The following is a 25930-nucleotide window of genomic DNA, read 5'->3' as shown; positions in this document are numbered from 1 at the left end:
AACCATACTCAAGAATTTTGGCCTTATGTTCTTATACACGATAAAAACAGGCTTTCCATAAACATCACAGAAAGATCAGGGAAGATATATTTATATCTCAAATTGTCAGCAGTGTATAGTTCGTACAAATGTTGTTTTGCTGATGTTGCTGAGCTACTTGAAAAAGTTAATACCTTGCGGGGTATGTAATTTCATCACCAATGTCAAATGACTTCTAAAGATGAAACTTCTCTGTTGCAAATTACAAAAAGATGCTTTGACTGTGTTTGATATGATACACCAACTCTAAAGCTGAGGATGAAGTTATCTTTATTTTTCCAGCTCTAAGACGTGCACTCACTAAGGGAAATATTTTAACAGCCACGTCAGTCAGCGGAACACGACTAACCCAATGCTGAGATTATTATAGTTACAGAGAAGTAAATGCAATAGGTAACACATAGACCTGAGTCAGCAGACATAATAAATCAAAGAAATAATATTGAGGCCTGTTTAAAAACTCTGTAAGGACATACTGTTGTGTTGACAATGAGTCTTTTAGGTGCTTGTTGCTAGCAAGTTGCATTTATGTGGGGTATGTAACTGGTAAACATAGAAGAAACCATTTTGTGCTGTCCTGAAGATAAGAATACAGAACTGATCTTTCATGATTCTTCAGAAGCTAGGCTTGCTTTACATCCACATGAAACGCTGTCATCACTAGGTCCAAGCCCGGAGGATGAACTGCAGAAAAAGGGGAGAGGAAAAAAATAAAATAAAAGGAGGAAATTGGTTTTCACAACACACTCAAAGCCTGAGTAACAGAGGAGAACTTTAATTATCTCCAGTCACAAAGAGAGACAGGAAATTTGGACTTTTAATTAGCCATTTGGAGTGCAGTTGGATATTTTTTTTAGCAAGATAATTTAAACGCGAATAATTCAAGTCTGACTAAATGAAATTCACATAATCAGAATGCAGATAATTGAATTTCTACTGCATTCATTAATTCAGTGTGGAGGTGTGTGTGAAGACTTCTATGATGAGCTGTCACAGCTCAATAAAATCTCAGTCAATTAATTTTTTCATTATCTTAGTATTACATCAACAAAAAACTGAAGCACACGCATGCGTGTGTGTGTGTGTATATATATATATATGTGTGTGTGTATATACACACACACACACAATCTCGAGAAGTAAGGAAATACAGAAATCACCTCTCCGAATCAGAGTCTGCATCGTTTCCTCCTTTTTTTCTCTCTTCATCTTCTATAGGAAAGCGCCTGTTCAAAGAGGCAAACTTCTGAATCGCATCAGCAACAGAATATTTGGTCTGCCCAGATACACAAGCCTCCATATCTTCCGGACTCAGCTGAGTCTGTAGGAAGAGGTGAAGCCTGCTGTCCGAGAGCAATAATGCATTTTGTAGAATCCTTTAAAAAAAGAGCAGTGAAATGTTTCTATGTGGATACACGCACATTCTGAAGTGTTTTACCAGAACAAATTCTAAATGATGCCCTGATTTTAAGATTCCTTCTGAATCCCAAATCAATTACAGAAGGTAGTGAGCTTATTAAAATGATTAGGTGTGCGTTACTTTCTTTTTACATTATCTGGAATTTCAGTTTCTTTTTACATTATCTGGAATTTCAGGTGAGTAAAAACACAAAACTAAGAGTTAAGCACATCTGCTATAAGAATAACTTCAAGGACGTTTCTTTCGTGTAACCATCTGTTATTACAACACGGATTAATTAATTATTTTCAGGCAGTTGGAGACTCTAACGAAAATTTGGTCTCTGTTTGGATAATTGTTTTTAAATAGCGAAGCTATTCTGAAAACTGCAAGTCACCGATTTCTTTGGTTGGGCACAGAAGCGTGTACAGAGACACAGAGCTCCAGACACACGCAGTGAAAACTTTGAAATCCCTGCAAACAGAGCCAACGTTAGCCAGAACTTGTTTACAGACATACGTTTAAACAAGAGTGAAAATGCTGCTACTGAGCACAGTTTTAAATATACCTCTAAACAGTTCTCAGAGAACCTTACATGCAATTTCATTCTAGCTTTTCAAAAGTCCGTTTTCATATTTGGCTTATACGTATTTCAAGTTAAATCTTCAAATACGTTTAGCACACAGCACTTACTTTCATATAGTGGAGTAAAGAAAGTGTAATACGTTCCAGGAACACAGAACGTTGTAGAGGCACTTCAGCAAGGACTTAAAATTGCAGATCACCATCGCTATTTTGAAAAAAATATTGCAGCTTTGCTGTAGCATTTCTCTACAGAAGGAATTCTTCTGTACATATATCCTACAATGTGTAACAAGAGACTTTCTGCCTATTTGCACGTGCAATTTTTCCTATCCAGGTGAGTAAAGAGATTACTGTCTACGGCCGTGCCAAATAGCACTCCATAAAACTTAAATATCTTTAAAGAAACCAAAACTATTAGGAGTCTTTATTTACCTATTTCTACCCATTTGGGCTACAACAGTTGCCCCCAAAAATAATTACTATGCAGCAGGAGACAAGAAATAACATTAAATGCAAGAAGTAGTAAAAGCAGTAAGACACAGTGCATTTGATAGGTACTCTGATTAAAATTAAATGCATAACTGATCAGTTCCTTCTATCAAATAAGACTAATGAAGTGCTTGGACTGTAACATTTTAAAATACAAATACATTCTGAAATCCATGCTCTAAAATAGCCAACATTACAACATTTAATTAGCATGCTAACATATGTCTGGTTTTATCTAAGCCTATACAATTCTGGCAAGTCAAAACAAATAATAAGAGTTGTCTAACTAAAAATGTAGGATATTTGTGTTTGCACATATTTCCATTGCCTAGGCAAACACACGCGTTCTCAACCAAATAATTCAAACTTTGACTTCTTACAGTGAGGAAATGCCTCCAGTGAGCCCAGTGACCTACCAGGTGCATATAAAACTGTCTAAGAAGGAACAGACTTGACTGAAACTCAAAACACATTTTCATGCCTATGTTGTCTTCTCAACCTCATATAAATTCTCACAACTCTAATTAAAAATAAACATAGCAAACAGAGTACGTATCTGTAAAGCCAATGCACGCAGTGTATTAACATACTGAAAAACTTCTCAGCTCTCATAAAGAAGCAAACAAATGCCCTGGAAGTCAACCCAAATCACAGAATTTACAAGTCTACACACCTTGACAGCACCAGCCTCATGAATGCTTTGAAAAGTCATCATTCACTGGATGCTAACAGAGGATTTCAGCCTTGACTCGTGATAAACACATTCCAAAAGACGACAAACATTGCAACAGAAAATACGAGAAAAAAAATACTGTTCTACAGAGTAAATCCACATTTACGGTTTGCGCGCTCAGGGGAGTCAATTTTCTCCTCCCTCTTTTCCTCCTCTTAAAAGAAAAGGAAAAAAAAGTATTTAAAAAGTATAAAAACAACATTGCAGAGCTCACCCCTCGAGGAAGGAGAGCTACCCGTTTTCCCAGGCTTATAAGCACAAGGAGGGGGATGCACATTTCTGCAATTCTAAGCATTGGCGTGTCTAATACAAAGTAACACAGCAAAAGACAAGAGATTAAATTCTGCCCATGGCATTTAGTTTCACAGCTTTTCTTCTTCCTCTACCTTCCAAAGTTTCCTGCCACCCAGCGAAAACACAAGTAACTAACTGCTCGTGCCATTATGCCACGCTTACAGCTCGGTTGCTGCTTGGAATTTATTTTATTTTCTTTATAAAATAATGGCTAATCTTTAAAATTGATTTTAGATGGTTTGAGGCATTACACCAGAGGAGCAATGAGCGCTAATGCCAATGATATTGGACACAAATTCATTTTAGCTTTACTTCATGTCCAGTACAATTCTGCTAAGCCTTGAACTGCGAAAGCGCTGCTATTAACTCAGCAGTAACCCAACGCATGGCACAGCAAACAAAAGCCATGAGAGCACAGACTGATCGGGACCTCAAGGCTACTGTCCTGTTTTTTTTTTTTTCCCCCTTTGCTGCTATAATTCAATTCCCAATTTTACTTTACATTGGACTCATTATTTCGCAGTGATTTTCTTTTCTGCTTCACAGCGCCATCTGGAGCTGAAATGACGGAAGAGAAACTGGGGGGAAGGAACGGGAAGACGCAGGTTAAGCTAAATCGCATGCACACATTTGGGGGCGGGGAAGACGTCAAACACACAAAGCATTTTGCAAAGCAGTTAAAACAAACGCACACACACACACACACACCTTTCACCCAGTTGTACCCTTGAAACGTTTCTCTTTTCTTTTAATTAAAAAATAACTGCTTTCACCCCCTCATCTGAACCAACAGGTTAGATTGCTTTTTAATTGCATCCTTCTAGCAATCAAAATGAAAAATAATTTCTGCTCCATCCGTCAGCAGTATGTTTTCCTGTTGGAAATCCTGTTCCAAGGAAATAACCACATGCTTGTGGCCAGGTGTGGGAGCAGCACTGAGGGCTGGCAGAGCAGCCACCCCATAGGCCCTCACCAAGTTGGGGACTCATTGTGCAAGGGGCTGCACCTCTGAAATACACACTGGGCTCCATGGGCTGCAAGGTCAAAATCTCACAGCACAACACACAAATAAATAAAAGCAGAAGAAAAGGTGGAATGCCCCAATATTAATACTCATATATATAACATTAATACCAAAGCACAAGTAAGCATTCACACTGTTTGAATCCAATCAGGAGCACTGACGGTGTTCCTCCAGCAGTTTTATGAGTACAGGTGTCAATGCAAAGCTGCAATTGCAGTGATGTAAATCAGCTCCCTCCACAGTTGTGCTAATGTCAGAGTCATGGGGCTCACAATGATAATTCCTATAAACTCACTGGACACATTTAAGAGAACAACAGACTTTCTGTGCATGCCTAGAATAACAATGAAAGGCTAAATCCTGCAAGTCTTTATCACATCAGCAGTCATTACTTGTCAGAGATCTCACTCCTCTCAGCCAGATTGCTCACATGCATAATGACTGCTTATGTGATTAAGAGGGCTGCAAGAGAAGGCTCTACATTTGAATTAGAGATAATAAAATCATTTTTTATTCGTGGCCATGTGAATCTGTTTGTAAGCTTTCAGTAAGTGCTCGTGATCTCTGGAACCTTAAAGAAAAGGGGCAGAAAATATGACTTCACAACCAAAAGTAGTAATGTCATTGTTGAAGAAACTCTGGGTAGTATATGAGGAGTATTTCTCCTTCCCCATCTTACAGCAAGAACATTTACTAAAGGGAAAACATGTGCTTTGTCTTATTTGGACAAGGTCCAAAATCTGGTTTTCTTCAACATGATTTTATTAGGTATATTATACACTGTTCTGCTGGAGGAGAACAACATATGGCCGAACAGTACAACTTAATCCTAACTAAAGATTTCCTGTATCTACTGTAACCTAATACAATGACAGATGCACACTCGTATATGTGTGGAAGGTTAACACTCCGATTTTGTTTTCAACAAATTTACTCTGCCCATTTACATCATATCAGGAAAGAAAGGAGAAAATAAAACTTGAGAGACAACAGATCACAGCCTGGGCTGTGGTGCCCTCTATTGAACATCCGCTCGGCCTCTCGCAGTGAGCGCAGGGCTGCACAGCCTGCAGTAAACAAAGCTCCATTTCCTCCTTTTAAAAAGCCTACTGTGCCTCCTCATTCATTTTTTATAACAGAGGAAATGTTACTGATAGCGAGCAACTGTGAAGCAACTGTTTAGGATCTGATAATGAATACATTTAAGAATTAGCATGTCTGCTAGGCATTATTTATTTCAGTGGGTTTGCTTCTCTCACCAGATAGGAAAAAGCTTCAATGCTTTGCTCAGAACAGCTCCACTGGAAAAGGCAGCCATCACTCACAGGAGTCAATCCTACCTATGGCTGCAATGCTCTTGCTGCTCGGTGCTGACCAATTTGCCACGTAGGCCCTGGCAGGCTGGGATCCATCTTCTTCAGAACCAGCCCCCCACTTTCCATGTGTCACGGCGTGGGGACTTCTCCAGGAAAGAGCCCTCTACCTCTATGCCAGCTTAAGCTTGTGGGAAGGAAGGCAACCTGAATCCCAAAGTTACAGTTCTTCAGCTATTCAGGGATGAAAGCAAAAGGGATCTTGTAGAACCTAGTCCTATACGGCAGCGGCAGTGCTTCAATTTTGACTTCCAATTTAAGAGTAAGCTTTTCCAGTGAATCAACCTACAGACATCCTCAAATGCATGAGGATACATACCAGGAAAAAGCCACAATCTTCCTGATTCTTACAAAGTAATTTGTAATTGAAAATGGGCTAGCTGGCTTCCGTTAATGCAAATGGACTTTTGAAATATTAAATTACACCCAGGCAAGAAGTAAGCCTTACAGCTCTTCATCATTCAGAGATAATTACCTGTAAGAATAGCAGGTCTTACCCTGTGCTGGTGTGGGAAAGCCAAATCAAAATGGGAAATGTTTTCAGACTTCGCCAAACTGTACAGCTTGGATATAGTTTCCAGCTATTGGCACGTTTTACAGGAAGAAGCTACACAGAGGTCCTTCTTAAGCACCTCACCATGCTAACTACCTGTGTTGACTGACATGTGAAGAACAAAGGGACTTTACAGCAGTTGACAAAGATAGGATGCCACAGAGCTCCCAAGGTGCTGCCTCCAGCAGCAAAATCCTTACTCCTCTGGCATGTGGCTGCAGTCCTGGCAGAAGCTGCAGCAACTTCTCACACAGAGCAAAGGGGCACAGGGAAGAATCAGAAATTCTTACAAACCTGAACTCCACTGCAGGTATGGTTTCAATCCAATAAGCTTATAGCATATCAAATATAGGCTGGGTTCCTTACATGTGGGCATTTGAAATCTGTTACCTATAAACCTCTGCCTCAACAGATGCACACAAGTGGCACAGATTTCATCCCACAAAGAAAAATCAGCTGTATAAATAAACTGTATATAAACCACCAATATATTAAGATAGAAGAATTGGAGTAGTTTCACTATGTTAGCTGGGGCAGTCCAAAATCAGCAATGATCACACACAAGACTTAAAGACAACACACTAGTTAATGAGTCCCCCAGATGCTTTTTCAGTGTAAGATCTAATAAGTCCTTTGGTCCGGACTTATTTAGAAAGAAATAAAAGCAGCATCACAGCAATATGGATCAGCAAATAAAAAGATCCTAACTATAAATAGCAGTACGTCTAACATGCCAGCCAGCAGAGGGCAATGGTACAGCATGCCATTTGCCAAGTCAATTCATCACCACACAACTTATCTCTGCAAATTCCCTCCAACTAGACCCCAGGGCTGAGGAAAGCTGACACCTTTCTAAAAGGCATCCAAATTGAAACGTTTAAATCATTTCCTTACAACAAAGATGCCTCTTTCCTCACTCCTGGACTAACATTTTGCAGCAAGGCAAAATGCTCAACAAGCCATCATGTTCTCCTGTCAGTACCCTGTCAAAACAGGCATCCACAAAATCAGAATGTGATGATCTGTTTCAAGAGAATCTACCTCTGCTTTGCCTCCTGAAGCACAGGCAGTGATTGTTATTATTTATGATGCTGAGACAACATACCTTAGTGCAGAGGCCAATCTGTTAACATTTTAAAATAAGAGTGATTTTGAAAATTCACCACTCCATGAGGAGGCACAGATAATGTAAAATTGCTCAGACACAGGGGCTGAACTACCATACTCTTTGGCTGACCATCAGTATTAGCGACTGTGCTTCTAGAGGCGATATTTCAGTGTCTTTCTCTCCTGAGGGTAAGAAAATACACAGTAATCCTTTTCTGCTTTCCTTTCCTCATCTTATCTGCCCTCAACCAGTATTTACCCTTCTGGCCACAGATCCTGTATACAACTGTACATGGAGCCTCTGCAATGGCTAGCTCTCCCTGCCTTCAGTTGTTCAGCTTAATGTATGTATTTCAGAAACAAGCATTTACAGTCTGCTACGGAAACTTATAATTGTAACATACAGACTGGAAAAACAGTGGGCCTACTATTCCTCTGCTTCCTGACCATAAGGCTTAAAGTCTTAAATGATTTTTCTTCCTTATGCAGCTCTGCTTCACAGAAACATTAATAACAATTGAAGATTAATGTCTCTGTTCTCAGGTTTGCTATGTTCTTAATCTGAACAGAGGCTAAAGGCAGCATCCAAAGTCATTCACAGTTCTGCCATAGCAACACTGAACAGGTCTGCACTCATAACAGCAGTGGCAAGATATAGGATAATGGCAGAGAAAGAAAATTACAGCTATGAGGTCTCTGCCACTGCAGATGGTAAAGGGCTTTATAGCAGCATTACTGAGCAATGCACTGCTGGAGCTAACACAGTGCTCCCCTGTAACTCAGGTCACAGTCTAGCTGTGTTCATTTACGTAAATCTTTTACATAACCACACAGCTGAATGATTTTATACAATCTGCAGCTGTAGTGAAAATTATCACAGCTGCTAGAGCTTGTTTATGTTGGCAGTGGTAAACACAGTAATTGGCATTATAGGTAGTATCCATGTTAGAAGAACTCGCTATCAAATTTTCCCAAGCTCCCAGTGGTACAGACCCCAGAATTCATTCAGAGACACTGATATTCCATGAATATAGAGATGGAAAGCAGTCTATTTCTTTGTATAAAGAATATCTAGCTTATTCTTGGAAGACAAAAGTCAGCATCACCATGAAATATTTTTCAACCTTAATAACCAATCACAAAGCAATATAAATACTAAACCATTACTACTAATCAGTCCACGAAATGACAGAAAACCTCAAGCTGACAATTTCTGACAGCCTCTACAGCTGAATTCACGTGTATGAAATATGACTTTGCACAAATAAAGCAAAACATGTAGCATGTACAGTTGACCACAAGGTGGCTCTCAGGTACCAGAGATGAACTACGTTCAATCAAAATTGATGACATCATAAAAAGCCAACCTCGTTAAGACAAGATGCACTTACTTCTCCAGAAATTCCTGCAGGCCCTGGCGACGATGGTCCACGTGATGGGGATTGTTCACATTGAAAAAGGGAGTTTTAGATGGCAGTTCAGGTAACTGTCTTTATAAAGAACAAGCAAGTACACAGTTAAAACCAAAGCTGAAACAATGAAGAAAATTGATACAAACAAATGCCAACCCCACATTTTTGAAAATAATGAGTCATATTCCAGAAGCCTCATTAAACTGAATGTGACAACGCAAAGTTGAGAAATCAGAGGGCTTCTGACAATACCTCATAAGGAGGAATGATTCAGATTCTTCTGGTCCAGTTGATACGACTGCAAGTATGCCTGCCTAGATGCTCTACGCTCTTGGGTTCTACCATGCACATCCCAGAAGCTCACAGAACATACACCTATAGTCTTGTTATCAACTAGTTTAAGCAGCCTCAAGCTCAGCATGGCCTAGTAGTCTGTGTTTGCCACGTTGGTTGTTTCCACTACCTCTGTGCATCAAAAAGAAACACCTCAGATCTGTTAGAAATTAGGCTGGGTTCACCAAACAAAGGTTATCAGTACAAACCACATTCTTCTGAGTTTAAAACACTATGATCCTATAAACTGTAGTAGTAGGAAATGCAGGACACTTCCCAGTTCTGATTTTTACGGTTCTCAGAATTAAGAGGAAACAATGCTCCCCTTCCCTGTGTTACTGATAAATTATTAAATAGATATTTAACGAAACAAACCAGCAATAAAAAGTTGCTCACATGAGCACAGCATTGCTCTGAAGCCTCTGCCGAAGCCAAACAAATTCTCGGAAGCGTCGTCTAACACAGGATGTCTTCCTCGTAAAGCACATACTGTTTGTCTGTTGGGAAGTTAAATAAAATAATGTTTTGCAAACAAGCTCAGCATAAAGTGCAGGCATGATATAAAAAAAACATTTGAGACGCTAATCCTTGCGACACCGGTGGAAAGTTTGACATTAATTCAGTTTATGTTGAGGACCGTGCTGTATCTCAGGCAGGACTGGTGACAGTTTGTAGTGCTTCTCAGGTGAATTTTTCATCACCTTTTGTTCTTTTATTTTTAAAATTGAGAGGATAATCACGACAATGGTACAATTTTCTATAGAAAAAAAAGTTTTAGCAGACAATGCCAAACTTTACAGAAAAAAGCCACATTTAGCTATTCTAGTTATAATTCTGCAAACAATTAGCTATTCTAACAGTGTGCAATCATAAGTTGAAGAAATTGCACTTTGCAAAATTTGGAAATTTTCCCATAGAACACTACTACCCCACCAGAAAATGCCAATTCAAAGAGAAACAATTCATGAAGATTAAATGCTTTTGCCAAGTTTTTCTGTGGAGCATACATTTAGGGGAAACACCATCTCCTAGACAAGACTCCATTATAAAATTGTCTGCAGTCCAAGCAGCCCTCAGTATCTTGCTGAGAGCTGTTAGCCAACTGTACAATGCAGACTGTGCAAGGCACAAAGATGCCAGCTTTCTGAAACAGATGAGTATCTTGGCTAGCGCACAGCTTAAGAAGTCAAATACTCTAGGAGATAGAAAGGGAATCCAGCTGGTCTAGGAACCTGGAAGAACCAAGACTTTGAATCCAACTGGTAGACTGGGTGGTAGGACTGATCTAGATACTTGGTCAGAGTCCTGGCAGGAAACAGAGCTGATGCTTACCAGCTTCAGAAATGCTCAGCAATGAGTCACATAACACTGTGTCTAAATGACTTTGTCTCAAATTTAACCATGCAGGCTGGATGTGGCTTTGGGCAGCCCGGTCTGGTGGTTGGCAACCCTGCAGGGGGGTTGAAACTAGACAATCATTGTGGCCCTTTTCAATCCCAGCCATTCTATGATTCTAACAGCTGCTGAGGAAGACAGTACTACACTTCTATTGAGAAACACTACTGCCTATGAAACAGTAACAGAGCACACCACCCACTGCTAAATAGAAAGAATTTCTCTTACCTGTGTGTCAAAATTATTATCACTTTTGAATCAGCACTTAACCCACACTGCAGAAGTTTCACAGCTGATTGACACACAGGGTAGAAGTGCTTGTCAGGATGGACATTTAACAAGCAATCATTCGACAGAGTGCTTAACTCCCACAAAGAGAAATTCATTCTTTCTTGTGCTAACCAGGTAACCTGGTGTTCTCAAACTCTTCATCCAATAGCTGACATGCTTCAGAAAACTTTATTTACATTGTAATTAAAAACCCTGGATCTAGATTTAGGAAATCAAGATAACTTTTCTAGTTTAGGAAATTAAAGTAAGTCACATCCACTAAAGAAAATAAACTTATGTATAAGTCAGATTTAAGACACAAGAGGCTATGACTCTAAGGGCACTCCCATTAACACAAGGTAAACTACAATTATGAACCAGAATATCCTTATTTGACACATCCAAGCACCACTGAGCTGGCGTGTCATGACTGTCAAGGTATGCTGAAAACAAGCACATTGCAGTGACCAAGTAACTCAGCAAACAGAAGAACTTGAAGGACAAATAAACAGATACCTGCAAATAAAGCTGTTTTCAGCATGAATACTTGAACACCAGAACTCTTTTGTAATGGTAAAACACCACTGATCCTGACAGTCTTCTAAGTTGATAAGTAAAGCTAAGAATAGCATCTGTTGTAAGACACTGTGGAATGCAACTGTGAGTGCAATACCAGGTCCTACTCCCAGCTCTCCCAGGCACTTTGCTGCATGGTCTTTGGCCAGTCTATCCTTACCTGTTCCACTGCAGCTAATCATTAAAAGGAGACTAATATCCTACAGCCTCCTACAGTTGTTGCAAAGAAACTCCATTAATACCTGCAGTGAGTCCCAACTTGGACAGAAGCAATAGTACGAGTCCAAAGAATCTCTGGTGATATTTTTATACTCACATGAATAAATATCTCGTAGTCTATGTAAGAATGCCATGAGTCTTCTTTCTGCGTCCTGGGGTCTCGCACCAAAACAGTAACAAATTCCTGCAGGTGCATAATAAAAATCAAGCAATTAATTTCAGAAAACAAAGAGAACCTGAAAGACTCTCTTGTCTGTTCAGCTGCTCCATAAACTACTGCGCTCAGATTAAAAGCTGAACTGCTGCTTTATTGAATTTTGCAATGCTATAAAAGGAGAAGCAAAGTGCAATGAATCATCTGAGCTACACCACGCGCCCAGGAAATTCTTTGCCAAAATGCTAGCTAAAAGGGAATATTTCAGATTAAGTAATATGATGAAAAGTCATACATGTTCATGCATGGGAGTGTTGGTGATCTCAGTAGCTAAGAACTAAAATCTAACACTCTAAGTCACTAAAGAGAGATAGAGCTAGGCAAGCATTAAAATTAGCTTTTCCCACCTTTGTACAAGATTCACCAAAAAAAAAAAAAAAAAGTACAACAAACGTTCCGTGTACCCAATACTTCAGCACAACGCTTTATTTGCCCCTAAAACTCTTTTGTCATTTTATCTCTTTTTTTTTTTTTTAAATCAAGTGTTTATACACATTGATTCCAGGGATCTGAGAGATAACCACTCCGTACTTCCACAAGAAGCTGAAGAACTGCCTTCCTTTCACACTTGAAATTACTTGCTCCAGCCCAGTAGATAAGAATGTACCACTATTAATTGCCCCAGATGTGATTTGATAGCATGAACTGTGATCCAAAGCCTACAGCCCAGATCCAGTGTGCAAGGAGATGAATACTGCCCTTACATTTTCTGATATACCAGGAACTTAAGGCACAGAGCACAGCTGAGGACTTCAGGACAAAGGCACTACTATCCCAGCCTCTCCACCAACAAGGAAGCAACGCAGCCACCCTGCAGAGCATAATTCTGTTTCCATCATACAGTGATACAGAGTATTTGTCCTAGGGGTTGTCACATCTAATCCATTTCTTTACTGCTCATACATTTATATTAGGACTTAAAGTGATCCCAAAGGACTGAGCGAGGCCTGTGGGCATCGCTGCAATGGTAACTGGGAGCAGCTGAAGAATCACAGCTGAAGAATCACCAAGTATCCTCAGCTAACCACCATATGAAATCTTGCATTTACAATTTAAAATACATATACAGATTGTATACATATGGTAAAACTGTGCGTTCATACTGAGATGGACAAGTTTTCTTTAAAATACAAAGGTTGAAAGCTTTGTCTACCTACCTGCTATCTCCACAGCAAGAAGAACAGGCTGCCCAAAAGCAGTTGCTTAAACAAGTGATAACCTCAAAGAGCTAGGGCAACCACTCACAGACTGAAAGACAAGAATATAATCTTCAGCCGTGGAGATATTTTTCCTGAGAAGAAGGCATTGCATTTAATAGCCAGGTACAGAAACCAACTATATGCTTTTCCAGTATCTCTCTTTTCAAAAAATCCTGAACTAGAAAGCTCTCAAACTGTGTCTCTCCACATCCAAACCACAGATATCAGAAATAAACCTTTACTCTTCAGCTAAGTTCCTTCTACCACATACACCAGCAGCACAGATGGAACAGATTGCCAGAACAAGGACAGCCTTGGCTGGAAAAGAGACTTCTTTCCTGAGCAGTAACTGCTCTCAGTATGTGGCAGGGAGGTCTGGACTCAATCTTCAAAGATGGGAACCTGTGGCCTGGTGGCTGGATCCAGCCCACAGATATACCCTGTGTAGCCCCACTTCTAGTCACAGGGGTGTTTTCTGCATTTTGGGCACCATTTTGGTATCTGTCATGAGTGTCATGCCAACTATAGCCTATTTAATAGCTTCCTACCACCTCTGCTTCTTCTTTCTTCACTGGAGAATGCTGGAGACTCCTCTGCTGTGTTCTTTATAGTTTTTTATCCCCTCTTCTCCTCCTTAACAATAGGCACCCAGGAGTCAAAACTGTAAACAGCCTGCTCATAGCTAACCTTGAGATCCCTTCCCAGCATCAATTGCCATATCATCTTTCTATTTTGCTTCCTGTTGCCTAGGTTCATCGAATTACTTCATTTCCAAGTGACCTTCTATAGCCTTCTCCTTTATAAGGAATCAAAATAGGCTTGTAAGTAAACAGCTCCCTTAAACCTCTACTTTACCAAAACATTATTATAAAAAACTACTACTGGATATGCTGTGGGATAGATATGGGTTACCTGGTCATTGGATCCAGGCCACATGATTTCCAAAGAAAGCCTCATGCACTTTTAATTTCCAATTAAGCAGCCACCAAGTTTCAGGAAGTGGAAGCTGAACACTTTTCAGACTCTGCCCATACAAGAAACAATACCTGCTACAAGTACTGTAGTAGGCAGGCATATGGGTGATACATCACTGAGCCAAGAGTCCAGATGTTTTACAGTACAGCAGGGTACCTCTGGAAACTGCCACACAGTCAGCATAAGCTCCAATTTAGAGAACCTTAACTCTAGCAGAGCAATGGGTGTTTCTTTTTTTTCTTCATTTACCAAAGGCTGAGGTCAGAATGAAGCAAGACAAACATGAAACAACTAGAGAAGAAACCCAAAATGTACAGCCTTTCCCAAGACCTGCAGTACTTCCCCTACAAACGTCATGAATCCTGGAAGCAATCATTCCAATTCTCATTACCATTTCTGCTGCTCTGAAACAGTGAAATCATACACCGAGCCTGTCCCTTTTCTTTTGACCTTCAAGCCTTCGCTATGATACAAAACCCTACTGGGATAACAACAATGACTTAACTCAAGTAGCCCTAACTGCTTGCTATGGATGCAGATATGCTGTCACAAACAGTGCTTAAGCCACCCTGTAACACGAGCCTTGTACAAGGCCAGGATTCACATACAGGCTGTGTGAGGGTGTGAGCAGAGTTTGGGGGCAGAAGATTACTCTGGCAGACAGCTCAGGCCACTGGTCACAAACATTACACAGATAACAGCAGTTTCAGGCAATAATTGCCTTACTCCTCTCTATATACTCCTTTCCCTCCCAGTCTTGCTGTATTAGTTAGGTTACCCTTAGAAGGCACATCTATCTTCAAGTGATTTGCTGTTTACCTGTGATGGGCGAGGCTGAACTCTTCCCACAGACCATGTGAAAACATGCTTCACCTTCTGTCATAAGGCTATGCTGCAAACCAGCCTTACAAATTAGGAAACCCAAAGAAAACCAAAATTTCAGGGAAGTTTTACATTAGTCTGCTGCAATCGTTTTCAAGCTGCCTTCCTTCTCCCAGTTCTCTTTGTTTTTTCCAGAATGGCAGATCTGCCAATTACACCATGTTACACAAACTTTGTCTAATTTTTTTTTTTATTATTATTTTTTTTGCTTGGCTTCCCTTGTTTATTTTTGAGGATGTATTTATTATGCACTTAATGATGATATGTTTTCTGCAAAGCCTGAAGCAACAATTCCCTCCAGATCAGAATTTATTGCTGATAGTACAAACTGCCCAACCCTTAGAGTGGAAGACTATTGCACTGGAAACTACATCATTCCAAAAAAAAAAAACTATCAGCAAGCAGCATCTCTGTTCGTTCCTTCTCCTAGAAACTGAAATTCATAAGCAAAACACTTCCTATCCAAACTCAGCTTTCACTTGATTTCCAGCTGTGAAACTGGCCTAAATATCCTCATGAACAATCTGCCCTAAATGCCCTAAAACAGAATTTCTTGCTAATTCAGTTAAGGGTGACTGAGGGAACAGAAAAAGTAATTTCTCCCTCCTGTGTGAAACAACTCTGCGGAGTTACCAGACACAGAAGCAAAGCAGATGTGCGTAGTAATAAGAAGAAAAGAAGTATATTAACTGCTCAGAAAGCCAGGAATGAGTGGAGCAGCTTCTGTCAGGAAATGCCTCTTAATTCACAACTGTGATTTCGGTACCTGCCAGCTTAGGCACCAGTGGCATTTTGCTACTCTGTCCTTAAGAACTGAAGCAAACCAAGTGGTTAGGGTCAAATATAAATGACAAAATGGCCAATGTGATCCCAAGGTCTGGTTTGAACATACTCTCACAGTTACAGTCCTATACAGGGAACAGGCATGCTGACAGAGGAAAAGGCCAGTGCTAAGGCTATGTAGACACAAGCACTGAAGACTGAAATGTTCCCATTTGGATTTGCTCCAAAAAGAGGAATATACCATAACAGCAGCTGAGGCAAACAAGACTTTTGTTTTAAATCTCCTTTTTCCCCTCAACAATGCAGTGCAACGCTCTGAAGTAAAGCATAACCCACAAGCTCCAATATATGAACTTGACCACAAAAAACGGTGTTTCTGAGAAGTCTATTTTTATTTTCTCTTTAGGAAAATAGGAAATTTGACATGGAAATATCTATTTTTAATATGGGAAAAATCTACCACGAGAGGGAGGAATAAAGATCATCTTGCACAGGATGACTGCATGCTTCATTTGTTCCAGCTGCATTTTAGTCCAAATCTCCATGCTCTAGACACTATCAGGTGATAACCTCATGCTCTGTGGTGCCATGGATATGCACCTGATTAGCCAATAACTCCTAAAACATTATTTCCCATGAATCCTCCTAGAAAAAGAGTCTCCCCATCAGGATGCCCATTAGCAAAAGGATCAATCACATATTGCACAAGGCATTTCACACTGAGAGTGCTGCAACCTTTTCTCTATGGAGGCTGGATAGTAAAAACTGTTGAAACTGTGAGTTTATCGGTACTGTGCTGAAGAGAACATGCAGGTATATCTGTGGCTCACATTGATCAGGACAGAGTTGAAGTCTCACTCAAATCATTACTTCCTAAAAAAAAAATACATGTATGTATCTGCTGACTGACTGGATAGACATCTGAAATCCAAGCTCTTCTCTCCCATCCTAGTGTCTGAGCCACTTATGCAGTCATCTCCTTCCCTCCTCCCTGATGCAATGAATACTGAATGAAAGGCAGTGCATCACTCCAGAATATTCTGCAGCTTAACAATTCAAGCATGAAGAATAAAACACATCATTCCTGGACCACGTAAATGTCTTAAGCCACACTCGTTGTGGATAAAGAGAAAGAAAGAAGATGCATCCCCCCCCCTCCCCCCCCCCCACTCCCAGAATGTTACATCAGGTCAAAAAGGAGGTTTGTTACAACACTGTTTGTCCAGAATTGCCGTGCAGGTGAGAGAGGTAGGAAAAATCCATTAGCCCTGAGCAGGCACACAAGCTAAGGAACGAGTTACTCAGCATTGTCCAGATGCACACATACAGATTTGCTGGTGCTCATTAAATCCTTTTCCTGAAGAAGGCTCAGACACTGGAGGAGAGCTACTAACACAAGTACATGAAGCTTCTGCCTGAGGGGTAAGTGGTTGAGAGTTGACAGCAAAGTATGGGATTGAATAGCACTCAGATAATCTAAGGAGACAGAAAGACACTAGTCCTTCTATGAACAGTGACATTATTTCTGCAATTTAGGACATAAATGCATCACATTGCCCATATGACAGACAAAATATCAGAAGTGCAAATTCTCTATTCTCCCCATTTCACTGATGGTAGCAGTGGTAAAAAGAAAAAAAAAAAAAAAAAAAATCAACTCCCCAGAAGGTGCTGCTCCTGCAAAATACTGGTTGCTGGCAGCCTTCAACTCTTCCTACAGTGTGCTAACCCTGGCGCATGTCAGTTTAAGCTCTTCATTACCTGATTCCAGCAAAGCATGGGGGCTTCCTATTGCAATAATCATACTGATATTCTCTGCTAAATCAGTAATCAGCAGATAGACTGCTATAGCTACTGCATAACTAAGTTTAGTTTGGGCTATAACAAACCACAAAAAACAAGGACTCCCTGCTGATTCAATCATAGCAGAAGCAGAGCCAGGGCTTCAGGTTGTTTCTTAAAATCTAACTCCATTATGTATGAGACCAGCACCGCTACGGAATTCATGTTCTCTTTTCTTGTGTGCCTGCTGAGGCCAGAGCTTCTCACACTTCTGCATTTCACTCTAACCTCCAATGCAGAAGGCATCTTAGCTTGAAGCAGACAATTCTTATTGCTCACTGGTTAGACGGAAACATTTTATTACTACCTTGTTAAAAACAAACCAGTCCTGGAGCCTACTCAACAGCGCTGGAGAAAGGAATAAGCACAGCATCCCTGAGGTTCCTGATGACATGAAGCACAGCAGCTGAGCATTTCAAAGGAATTCTTCCTCAAAACTGCTTGCGGAGTTTGCTCTTCATCAGCCTGTTTGTCCAGTGGCTTGGAGATGCTCCTGGCCCACATTACTACAGAACTAGCAGTGATTTAATTTCATCAGAAAATTCATAGAATCATAGAATCACAAGGTTGGAAACAACCTATAAGATCATCTAGTCCAACCGTCTCCTCATTACTATTGCCACCACTAGCACTAAAATTCATTTGCCTCCAAAGACTCATCCACACATTTTTTAATTGCAAGTCAACTTATATCCTTGAATGCTTCAGTGAACTCATTTTAATATATTATTTCAATGAAATCGTTTGAAACTGCATGGTTTGAACAGAAAAATATCATTTTCAAAAAAAACAACTATTGCTTTCAGAAATCTTCTTCCTGGTCCATTAGTACCAGCCTACGAGCAACAGCAGGCAGGGATACTGTCACAAATGAAAGACTTTGGCCTCTCCTGAATTTGAGTGGTCTTTGAGGTCTACTACTTCAGTACTTAGACTTAAGTCAACGAAACCTTGTTTGTATCTTCAGCTTTTACCCACTTCTGAAGAATTTAAAATCTAATTACAGAAGAAATGGCAGCAAAAAGGGTGATCATTTGGTGGGCTTTAATTAGTTACATATCATGAATCCCGCTTAATCTGTTGGCACTGCTCAACAAAATTTACTGGGCCTGCACAGCAGGAATCACAATTCACCATGTAATACAGAGATCCATCTTAATTTCATTTAATCCAGATCCTAAAAACGAGGTAACTGCACAGAAGTCACAAAGACCCAGAAATCACCACCAGACAAGCAAAAAAAAAAATTATGTGATGCTGCATTTTGTGCAATTTCGGAGAAGGATCAGATGATGTTTAAATAGCCCATCAGACTGCCTTCCTTTAGCTAACATCAGCCAGAATCTACACAAGTGGAGAAGACTGGGGGCAGGGAATCACATTTCTCAGTTGACGCAACAAATCAGTTTCATTTCTGTTCCAGTATTCCAAAATGAACAAAGTTTAGGTTCCAGATTATTAATGGTAACTGAGATTGCATCAGTATCCATTAAAACGTCTGTCTTATTTTATTTATTACTATGCTTTGTACCCCTTTAACACAGCTCAGCCTAATCCCCCATGTATGAGTGTTTCTAACTGGATGTACTCCAAAGATAAAGGTCATTCTGACTTCAGGTTTAGTCTGTTATATGGAAGAAACAGATATGCTTCCTTGGAATTATTCACTATAGTGAAAAACGTTAAAAAAATTGCCACAACCAGTTATTTTACTTAATCTGATGGATATCAGATGACAAACTATAAATCTTAACGAAATACAGTTCACAATCACCTAAAATAGAGTCATGTTTATTAAAGTTTAAGTCACTTACTTGTTTTTCATGTTTTGGCGTCATTTTCAATGTCTTGTATTAAAATCTAAATTGACCTATAAAAAAAAAACACCAAAAAGACATCAGCTTACCATTTCATCATTATTGTAAAGGTCATTATTACTTTTGCTGCACTTCAGTAAACAGCAGGAAGAGCCACGCGCCATTCAGTACATGGAAGAAAACATGTTTGCACCATAACTAAGCATTTAATTTATTAAGATGATCCCACTCCTATGCCTTTTCAATTCATGATGTGCAGATTCTCTGCTTAGCAGTGACAGAAACACTGGTGTAGTCCCTATCTGGGGATACTTGCAATATTCCTGGCAATCACCCTGTGTCCCAGCGCTCATCCTAGCACCCTGATCTACATCAAGCTCCCAACAGCACCTGCAGTGGACACCCCTGCTTATCCTTTGAAAAAATAAAGCAGAGGCAGCACTGTAACTACAGTGGGGTCTGGGAGACACCAGAGTTATCTGGGTGGGCCTGCAGAGAATACGTGAAGTTGGCAGAATCCAAGAGCCTCTCTAAACTCTCTCTGCAACAGAGAGAAATGCTGACAAACCTTTCAGATTCTGCATGTTGGATAAAACTCAGGCTAAGTTTGACAACATTTATGGATTTAGGATTTCTGTGTGGGGAAGCATATACTTAGGCCAAATCCAAAAATCCTGTCATTAACTCATAGTTTAAATCCATTCATTCACTGGAAATCCTGATAAAATCTTAACAACCTCTGCTGCTGCACAGAACAGCTTGCCCTGTGTGGACATACACACAGGAAGAACGAGGCAGATTTATTTCTGGCTGGCATGCATATACTGCCTACATAAATACAATGGCCATAGGAAAATGGAATTACTGGAAGTGGAGTGCTCTGGTACTCGTATGCACACATGGGGATGTTCTTTTCAGCAACCTTGAATGTAATTACTAACCAAGACACAGAATGGCGTGGGTTGAACCGAAAGAAGAAACGTTCTAAGTTGCAGCACTACAAACATTATCCTCAGTTAATTTAATACCAGTGGTTCTCACTTCAGGAAACAAATATAAGACCTCACACCTGTTTAAAGTTCACAAATGGGAACAGTAAAAATGCATTTCCCATTACACGTGCTGTAGGCAAGCAGGCTGTCAACATAGTAGTTACACTGCAATCGATCTCAACGCTCACCAAAGCTGCATTTTCCACCGACTTCAGCAAGTCCAAAAAAGCCCTACAGACAGTTGAAAACACACTGAATAAAGGACTTAGCCATGCAGCAAGACCAATGTTAAAGGATGTCCTGAAGCATAAGCAGAAGGTGGAAAAGCAGAGCAGTTCAACTGTGTGCTTAAGACACCTGCAAAAAAACCCTACCCCACTGATGGAGAGAAGCTGCCTGCAGATGATAACAGAAGGCCTTCTGTACTCAAAAACTTTCCACTGGCAGAGAAATGAACAAGTACTCAGAAGAAAAAAAAAAAAGTCAGTGGGAAACACCAGATCTGATAAAAACGCTTTCTTGCTGTGACCAAAGCTAGTTTTTATCTTGCTTCTTATGTATTTATTATTACTCTTTACTTTCACAGAGGTAATACAACACCTGCTCCTTTCAGTATGCAGTTCTGACAGCTCTACATTGTGTAACCAAGGAAACCTCCAGAGCAGGTTTCCAACTGCCAACACCACCACCCAAGCACCAGGAGATACGTAAGACAACTTGCCATGCTTCCTGTGGTAAAAAAAAAAAAAAGAAAAGCCAGAACCAACACACAAAACACACCACACAAACACAACAAAGCAAGTACTTTGGTGTTTTTCTGAGGGATAATACTGAAGTACTACTACATCATATTTTATTTCAAGGAAGAGCCACTTGCAGCTCCCAGCCTCAGGCTTCTGTTTGGGCTGGGGACCTGAGCACAGCCCTTCTGGCTGCTTCATAGCAGCTGTGCTGAGCTGCACTGGGATTCCACCACCAGCCCATGGCACAGGCAACGTGCCTGTCTGCTCTGCAATTGTTTGATAACTCCATGTAGCCAACATTTCCCCTCAAGCCATAGATGTGGATCTTCAGTCCAAGAACTATCCATTCACCCACCTTCAGTTAACTGTGAATATATGACTAAATGTCTACCACCCCCCCATCCCCACCCCACCAGGTTTAAATAAGCAGTTTATGATTTGTGTTTGTGACCTTGGTCACCATCAGAAGTCATACACAATCACAAGCAAACTCCTCAGCTGCCCTTTCAAGGTTGTCCCCATCAAAGTACGACACTAAACTTTCTTCCAAGGCTTCAATGTGTTAAAAAGAGAGATCACGAATATCTAAATACATCAAGGTCTTTCCTGCATTCTAGGCCTTGCTTACATTAACACTTGCAGAGAACACCCAAAGAATTTTAATCAACAGCCTGCAGATAGTTGAGCTGCATCCCTACATGCAGTTCCCTATGCCTGCAGGCATCCAACCATGCCAAAAGGCACATCAATCCTAAGGATGAAGGGACCAAACTATGGAGTAAACTCACAGCTACTCCAAAGCATGAAGGAAAGTTTGCTACAGCTGTTTCCAATGAAAGGATAAGGAGCAGTAGAAAGCAATGTTACCTCATTTATGTAATAAAACTGCCTGCAGTCTTCAGAATAGCCATAACAACAGCCATACCTAACAGACAGGTACTGCAGTAGCTGGACATAGCCCAACAGTGAAGAGGTGACTTACAGTGGAACACCAGACTGCAAGAAAAAGTCTAATTTCTGCATCTTATTCCCCACTTTTGAAGAAAATATTCAGAAAGATATAAGGGTAGCACACATTAATACAGATAATACATATAAAATAAGTCATTTTGCATTGCCACACTCACCGCATTGTAACACAGTCTGCTGCTTACAGGATTTGGGTACACAGCCCTCATTTTGACAGAGCTGCTGCTTTTGTTGACAGGAATCAACAATCTACCTCAGAAGTACATCCATTACAGGAAAAGCAGTGGGCTCCTCTCACATAAACACCATTTAAGAACCACAAGTCCTGTCAGCTGAAAATCCCAGCCTAGTCATCTGCTCTAGGCCAAACTAGATGGTTCACACCCCACTGCAAAACCATCCTAAGGGCCAGGGACAGGCAATCTATTTGTGGGCTGAACTCAGCAGTCTTGGCACACCTGGTAACTCAGACCAGCTAACAGATGCAAACACAACAGTGCCCACAGAAGGAGCTATCTTTAGTTTTCAGCACCAGCAGATTGACTCTTTCAGCTTTTATGTGTGAGAACAGATTAGCCCACAACCAGCATCTGCCCTGCTTCAGTTTTAGCTCTTCTGCATCTTACTCAAAAGCTGGTGACCACCCAGTCACTCCAGGCTAACCCAGAGTAAGCAGATGCCTTCTAGATAGCCTTGTCCAGTTTAATGCTTGGGGTTGATGTGACTGCACTCAGGAGAGGAGTCACGGGCTCCCCTTTGTACAAAAGGGTGAGTAACTTTTAGTTGTTCAGGTTGCAGTATATCCAGCCTCCTTTCATAAACCCTGCTGGTTGTCTGCTTCACCTTCCTCCAGCAAATAATCATGAGGATCTACTCATTAGGAGTGAAAGCCATACGTGTTTTTAAGTTAACTCTGCACTGCCCACAGTGCTGTGGACTACACAGTGATGTCAACAAAAATAAAGCACTCCTCAAGCAAACCCCTCTTACTTCCCACCTTATATCACTGGCTTTGCATCCCAGAAGCAGTAAAAGTACTTCAGTGCTGAGCAGGAAACAAAAGACATTGTCTTAAAGTGCTTTTAGAAGAAAAGGAGCTTTCCCAATCCCCAACAGAATTCACAGGCCATCCCACCTAGCACAACATTATGTAGATGCACACTACCAAGAGTCACCACTTGAATTTCTGACCCAGCTGTCATTGTCAAGATATTCAGCTAACTACTCTTTTCCTACAAGATTTCACTCCACTTGGTTGCAAAATGTTTCTTTATGGCCACCAGGCAGACTATAACCCTGCAAATACTACTCTGCTATTTTCCCCCTACCAGCCCAGCCATTCTGTTTTGCTGCAGTCTTGCTGGTTATTAAGACCTGTTTCATCAAAAGAATGGATTTGGTCTTTGGTTAAAGAACGTTTCATTCACTTCAGAGGAACATGAAAAATCAAATAGTTAATCAAATCACCAATTTCCTACCGCCCTCCAAAAAACATTGCATGAATTACAGTGTGAAGTACAGGTCACAGATCTCCAATTTCAGTAACGCTACAGCCACTTTGAACTGCATAAATTTGACACCATATTGCTGCCTGGCAGAATGACTCACACGCAAGCTCAATTATAAAGCAAAAAGAAAGGGTTTGTGAATAGGTGTTAAGATAGACAGACTCCAATCTGGTCTTGTATGATCTTACATGCTGTATCTGAAAAGGGTCCCTGTTCAGACGATATATCCTTTTATTTCTTCCAGAACTCAACATTTCTTACAGGAACTGAAAATTTTATTTCATCAAAACAAATTAAACCACCCTAACGATACCATCTTCCCCCAGGTATCTCTCTATCTATTTGGTAATAACAAATTTTATTTAGCACAGGAAAGAAGGATTGATGGAAGCTATATTTTGCCGCTGAGTAAGTGTAACAGAAGCCAGCAAACACAATGCAGATTTACTTCAACATTTCTTTTTCAATCTCATAAATGCAAATGCTGACATCATCTAACCTGTTTTTTTCCTGACTCATTCCTTGTAACATTTTGGATCTCACATGCCAGAAATTTCTCATTTATGCTCATTTCAGATGCCTTTAATTTATCACATGATTTTTCTCCGCTCTCAGGCTCTCTGCTGCTTTAATTACCGTTGCACAGTGGTGCATGTTTTATCTTGGCTTTCTTCCTGTTGGGGATTTCCGTATTCTACTAAGTTATTTTTGTGAAGCATGACCCAATCGCAGCAAGGAAGTGTGATGCTTGGTCTTGTCCTCTGAATAAAATTGAGAGAAAAGTGACAGTCCTGGCCATAACCACAAAATTAGAACTGCCAGCCTAATTGTGTGCATCCAGTGAGATAGCTGGTAAGGACAAGGCAGAGTCAGAAATAAAAATCAGTTCAGTAATTACATCCTGAGATAAATCAGTCCTGAACAGTGACTGTACCTGCATCTCAAAGCAGTGAGAAGATACATGTATTTGGTCAACACTGCAAACTCACCAAGCATTTTGATCAGCTCTGTTCAAACTGCTGTGATTCTTAGGTCTTAAGTTGACCAGCTGGATGCTCCACATCTGTCCAACCTCTAATACAGTGGAAACTCACCAATGTTCTCTTCTGCTAAAGAAATCATCAGATGGCCTATCATTACTGCAAAAACTTAGTGCTGTTTCATGTGTAGTTGTGCTCATATATTACACTAGTTTATCGTACTAGATTTTCTAACAGTTAAGTTAAACATTTAAGAATGTATTGGCAGTGAATTCAACTGGGCATCTTGGTTGTTGAACAGGCTAGTCTGTTGCAAAAGAAAAACAGAATTTTTGAAGCATCAACAATGAGCTGTGAAAAGCTCACTTAAAGACCTTATGTAGGCAAGACTCTTCCACCCCTACTGTAAGATTTAACCTGGGGCTAACACAGGGGATAGATACTCTCTTCCTGGCAAGCAGGCCTAACATGTCTTCCTCTCACATCTGCCTGTGATCACTAGTGAAATAGCAGTCAGAAGGTTTCCTCTCTGAGGATCAGAGCCTAGGACAGCTCAGTCCTAGTGGTTTTGCATAAAACAGTCCTTCATAAATCCCCTGAAGGAGTATTTTGGGTAGAAATCCTCTCTGACTTTTCAGTCTCACTGCCCCAAGCCAGCTTCATTGTCTGGGAGGCAGAGCAACCATGTAAGACTCCTGGCTGCCGTCCTTCCTAGCACACCCCACCTTTGTCTGCAGATGGGAGTCAAAGGGCTTGTCTGTGTCTTATCACAGATTTGCTTTCCTGTCTCCCCAACAGCCCTCCTGAGTCAATTCCACAGTCACACAGAGACTAATCTCCACAACAACCTATCTAACATAATGAATATAAGACAGCCATAAGTTCCTGGGGAGCAGACCAGCTCACGTCATTGTCATTAAATGCTGGGCTCATCATCAGTTCACATCTAAAGACATATGAGAGTATTTTGGAGTTGTGTTCCTCCACACCACAAGCATACATGTAGCTGTCCTCAAAGCAAATGTAATCTCAATGACACCATGCTTTGATGCAACTATTTATACACATATATGAATGCCCAGTTTGTCACAGGCAGCGCTATCAAGATTCTCTACTGCGCTCAGTGCTCACAGCAATGTATTTCTTAGCTGTTTCCCTTCTCCCTGTAAACACTCCCAACCACACAACTTATAACCTTGCCTTTTAATGCCTCATTAGTAGAATT

General features: G+C 40.5%; 1 protein-coding gene across 6 annotated transcripts in view; it reads right to left on the bottom strand.

The window, feature by feature from the left end:
* Nucleotides 1-292: 292 nt before the first annotated feature.
* The window catches only part of SNX10 (sorting nexin 10), a 30722-nt gene continuing 5084 nt past the window's right edge, over nt 293-25930 (bottom strand). For 2 of the 6 annotated variants that reach the window (XM_052693580.1, XM_052693582.1), the window contains exons 2-7: nt 19511-19566; nt 11899-11985; nt 9738-9838; nt 8988-9086; nt 1200-1415; nt 293-723 (exon numbers count right to left, since the gene is read on the bottom strand). In XM_052693580.1, the coding sequence (XP_052549540.1) occupies nt 645-723; nt 1200-1415; nt 8988-9086; nt 9738-9838; nt 11899-11985; nt 19511-19534 (606 nt within the window). In that variant the 5' untranslated portion in view covers nt 19535-19566 and the 3' untranslated portion in view covers nt 293-644. Of the gene's footprint in view, nt 724-1199; nt 1416-8987; nt 9087-9737; nt 9839-11898; nt 11986-13172; nt 13264-19510; nt 19567-20879; nt 20946-24714; nt 24735-25930 lie in introns of those variants that run through there. The other 4 variants (XM_052693581.1, XM_052693583.1, XM_052693584.1 and 1 more) reach the window with 4 other exon arrangements.

This window comes from Tympanuchus pallidicinctus, unplaced genomic scaffold, assembly GCF_026119805.1.
Source record: "Tympanuchus pallidicinctus isolate F22 unplaced genomic scaffold, pur_lepc_1.0 scaffold3, whole genome shotgun sequence".
In the NCBI taxonomy this organism is placed as follows: Eukaryota; Metazoa; Chordata; class Aves; order Galliformes; family Phasianidae; genus Tympanuchus; species Tympanuchus pallidicinctus.
This window is presented reverse-complemented; position numbering and strand designations above follow the sequence as displayed.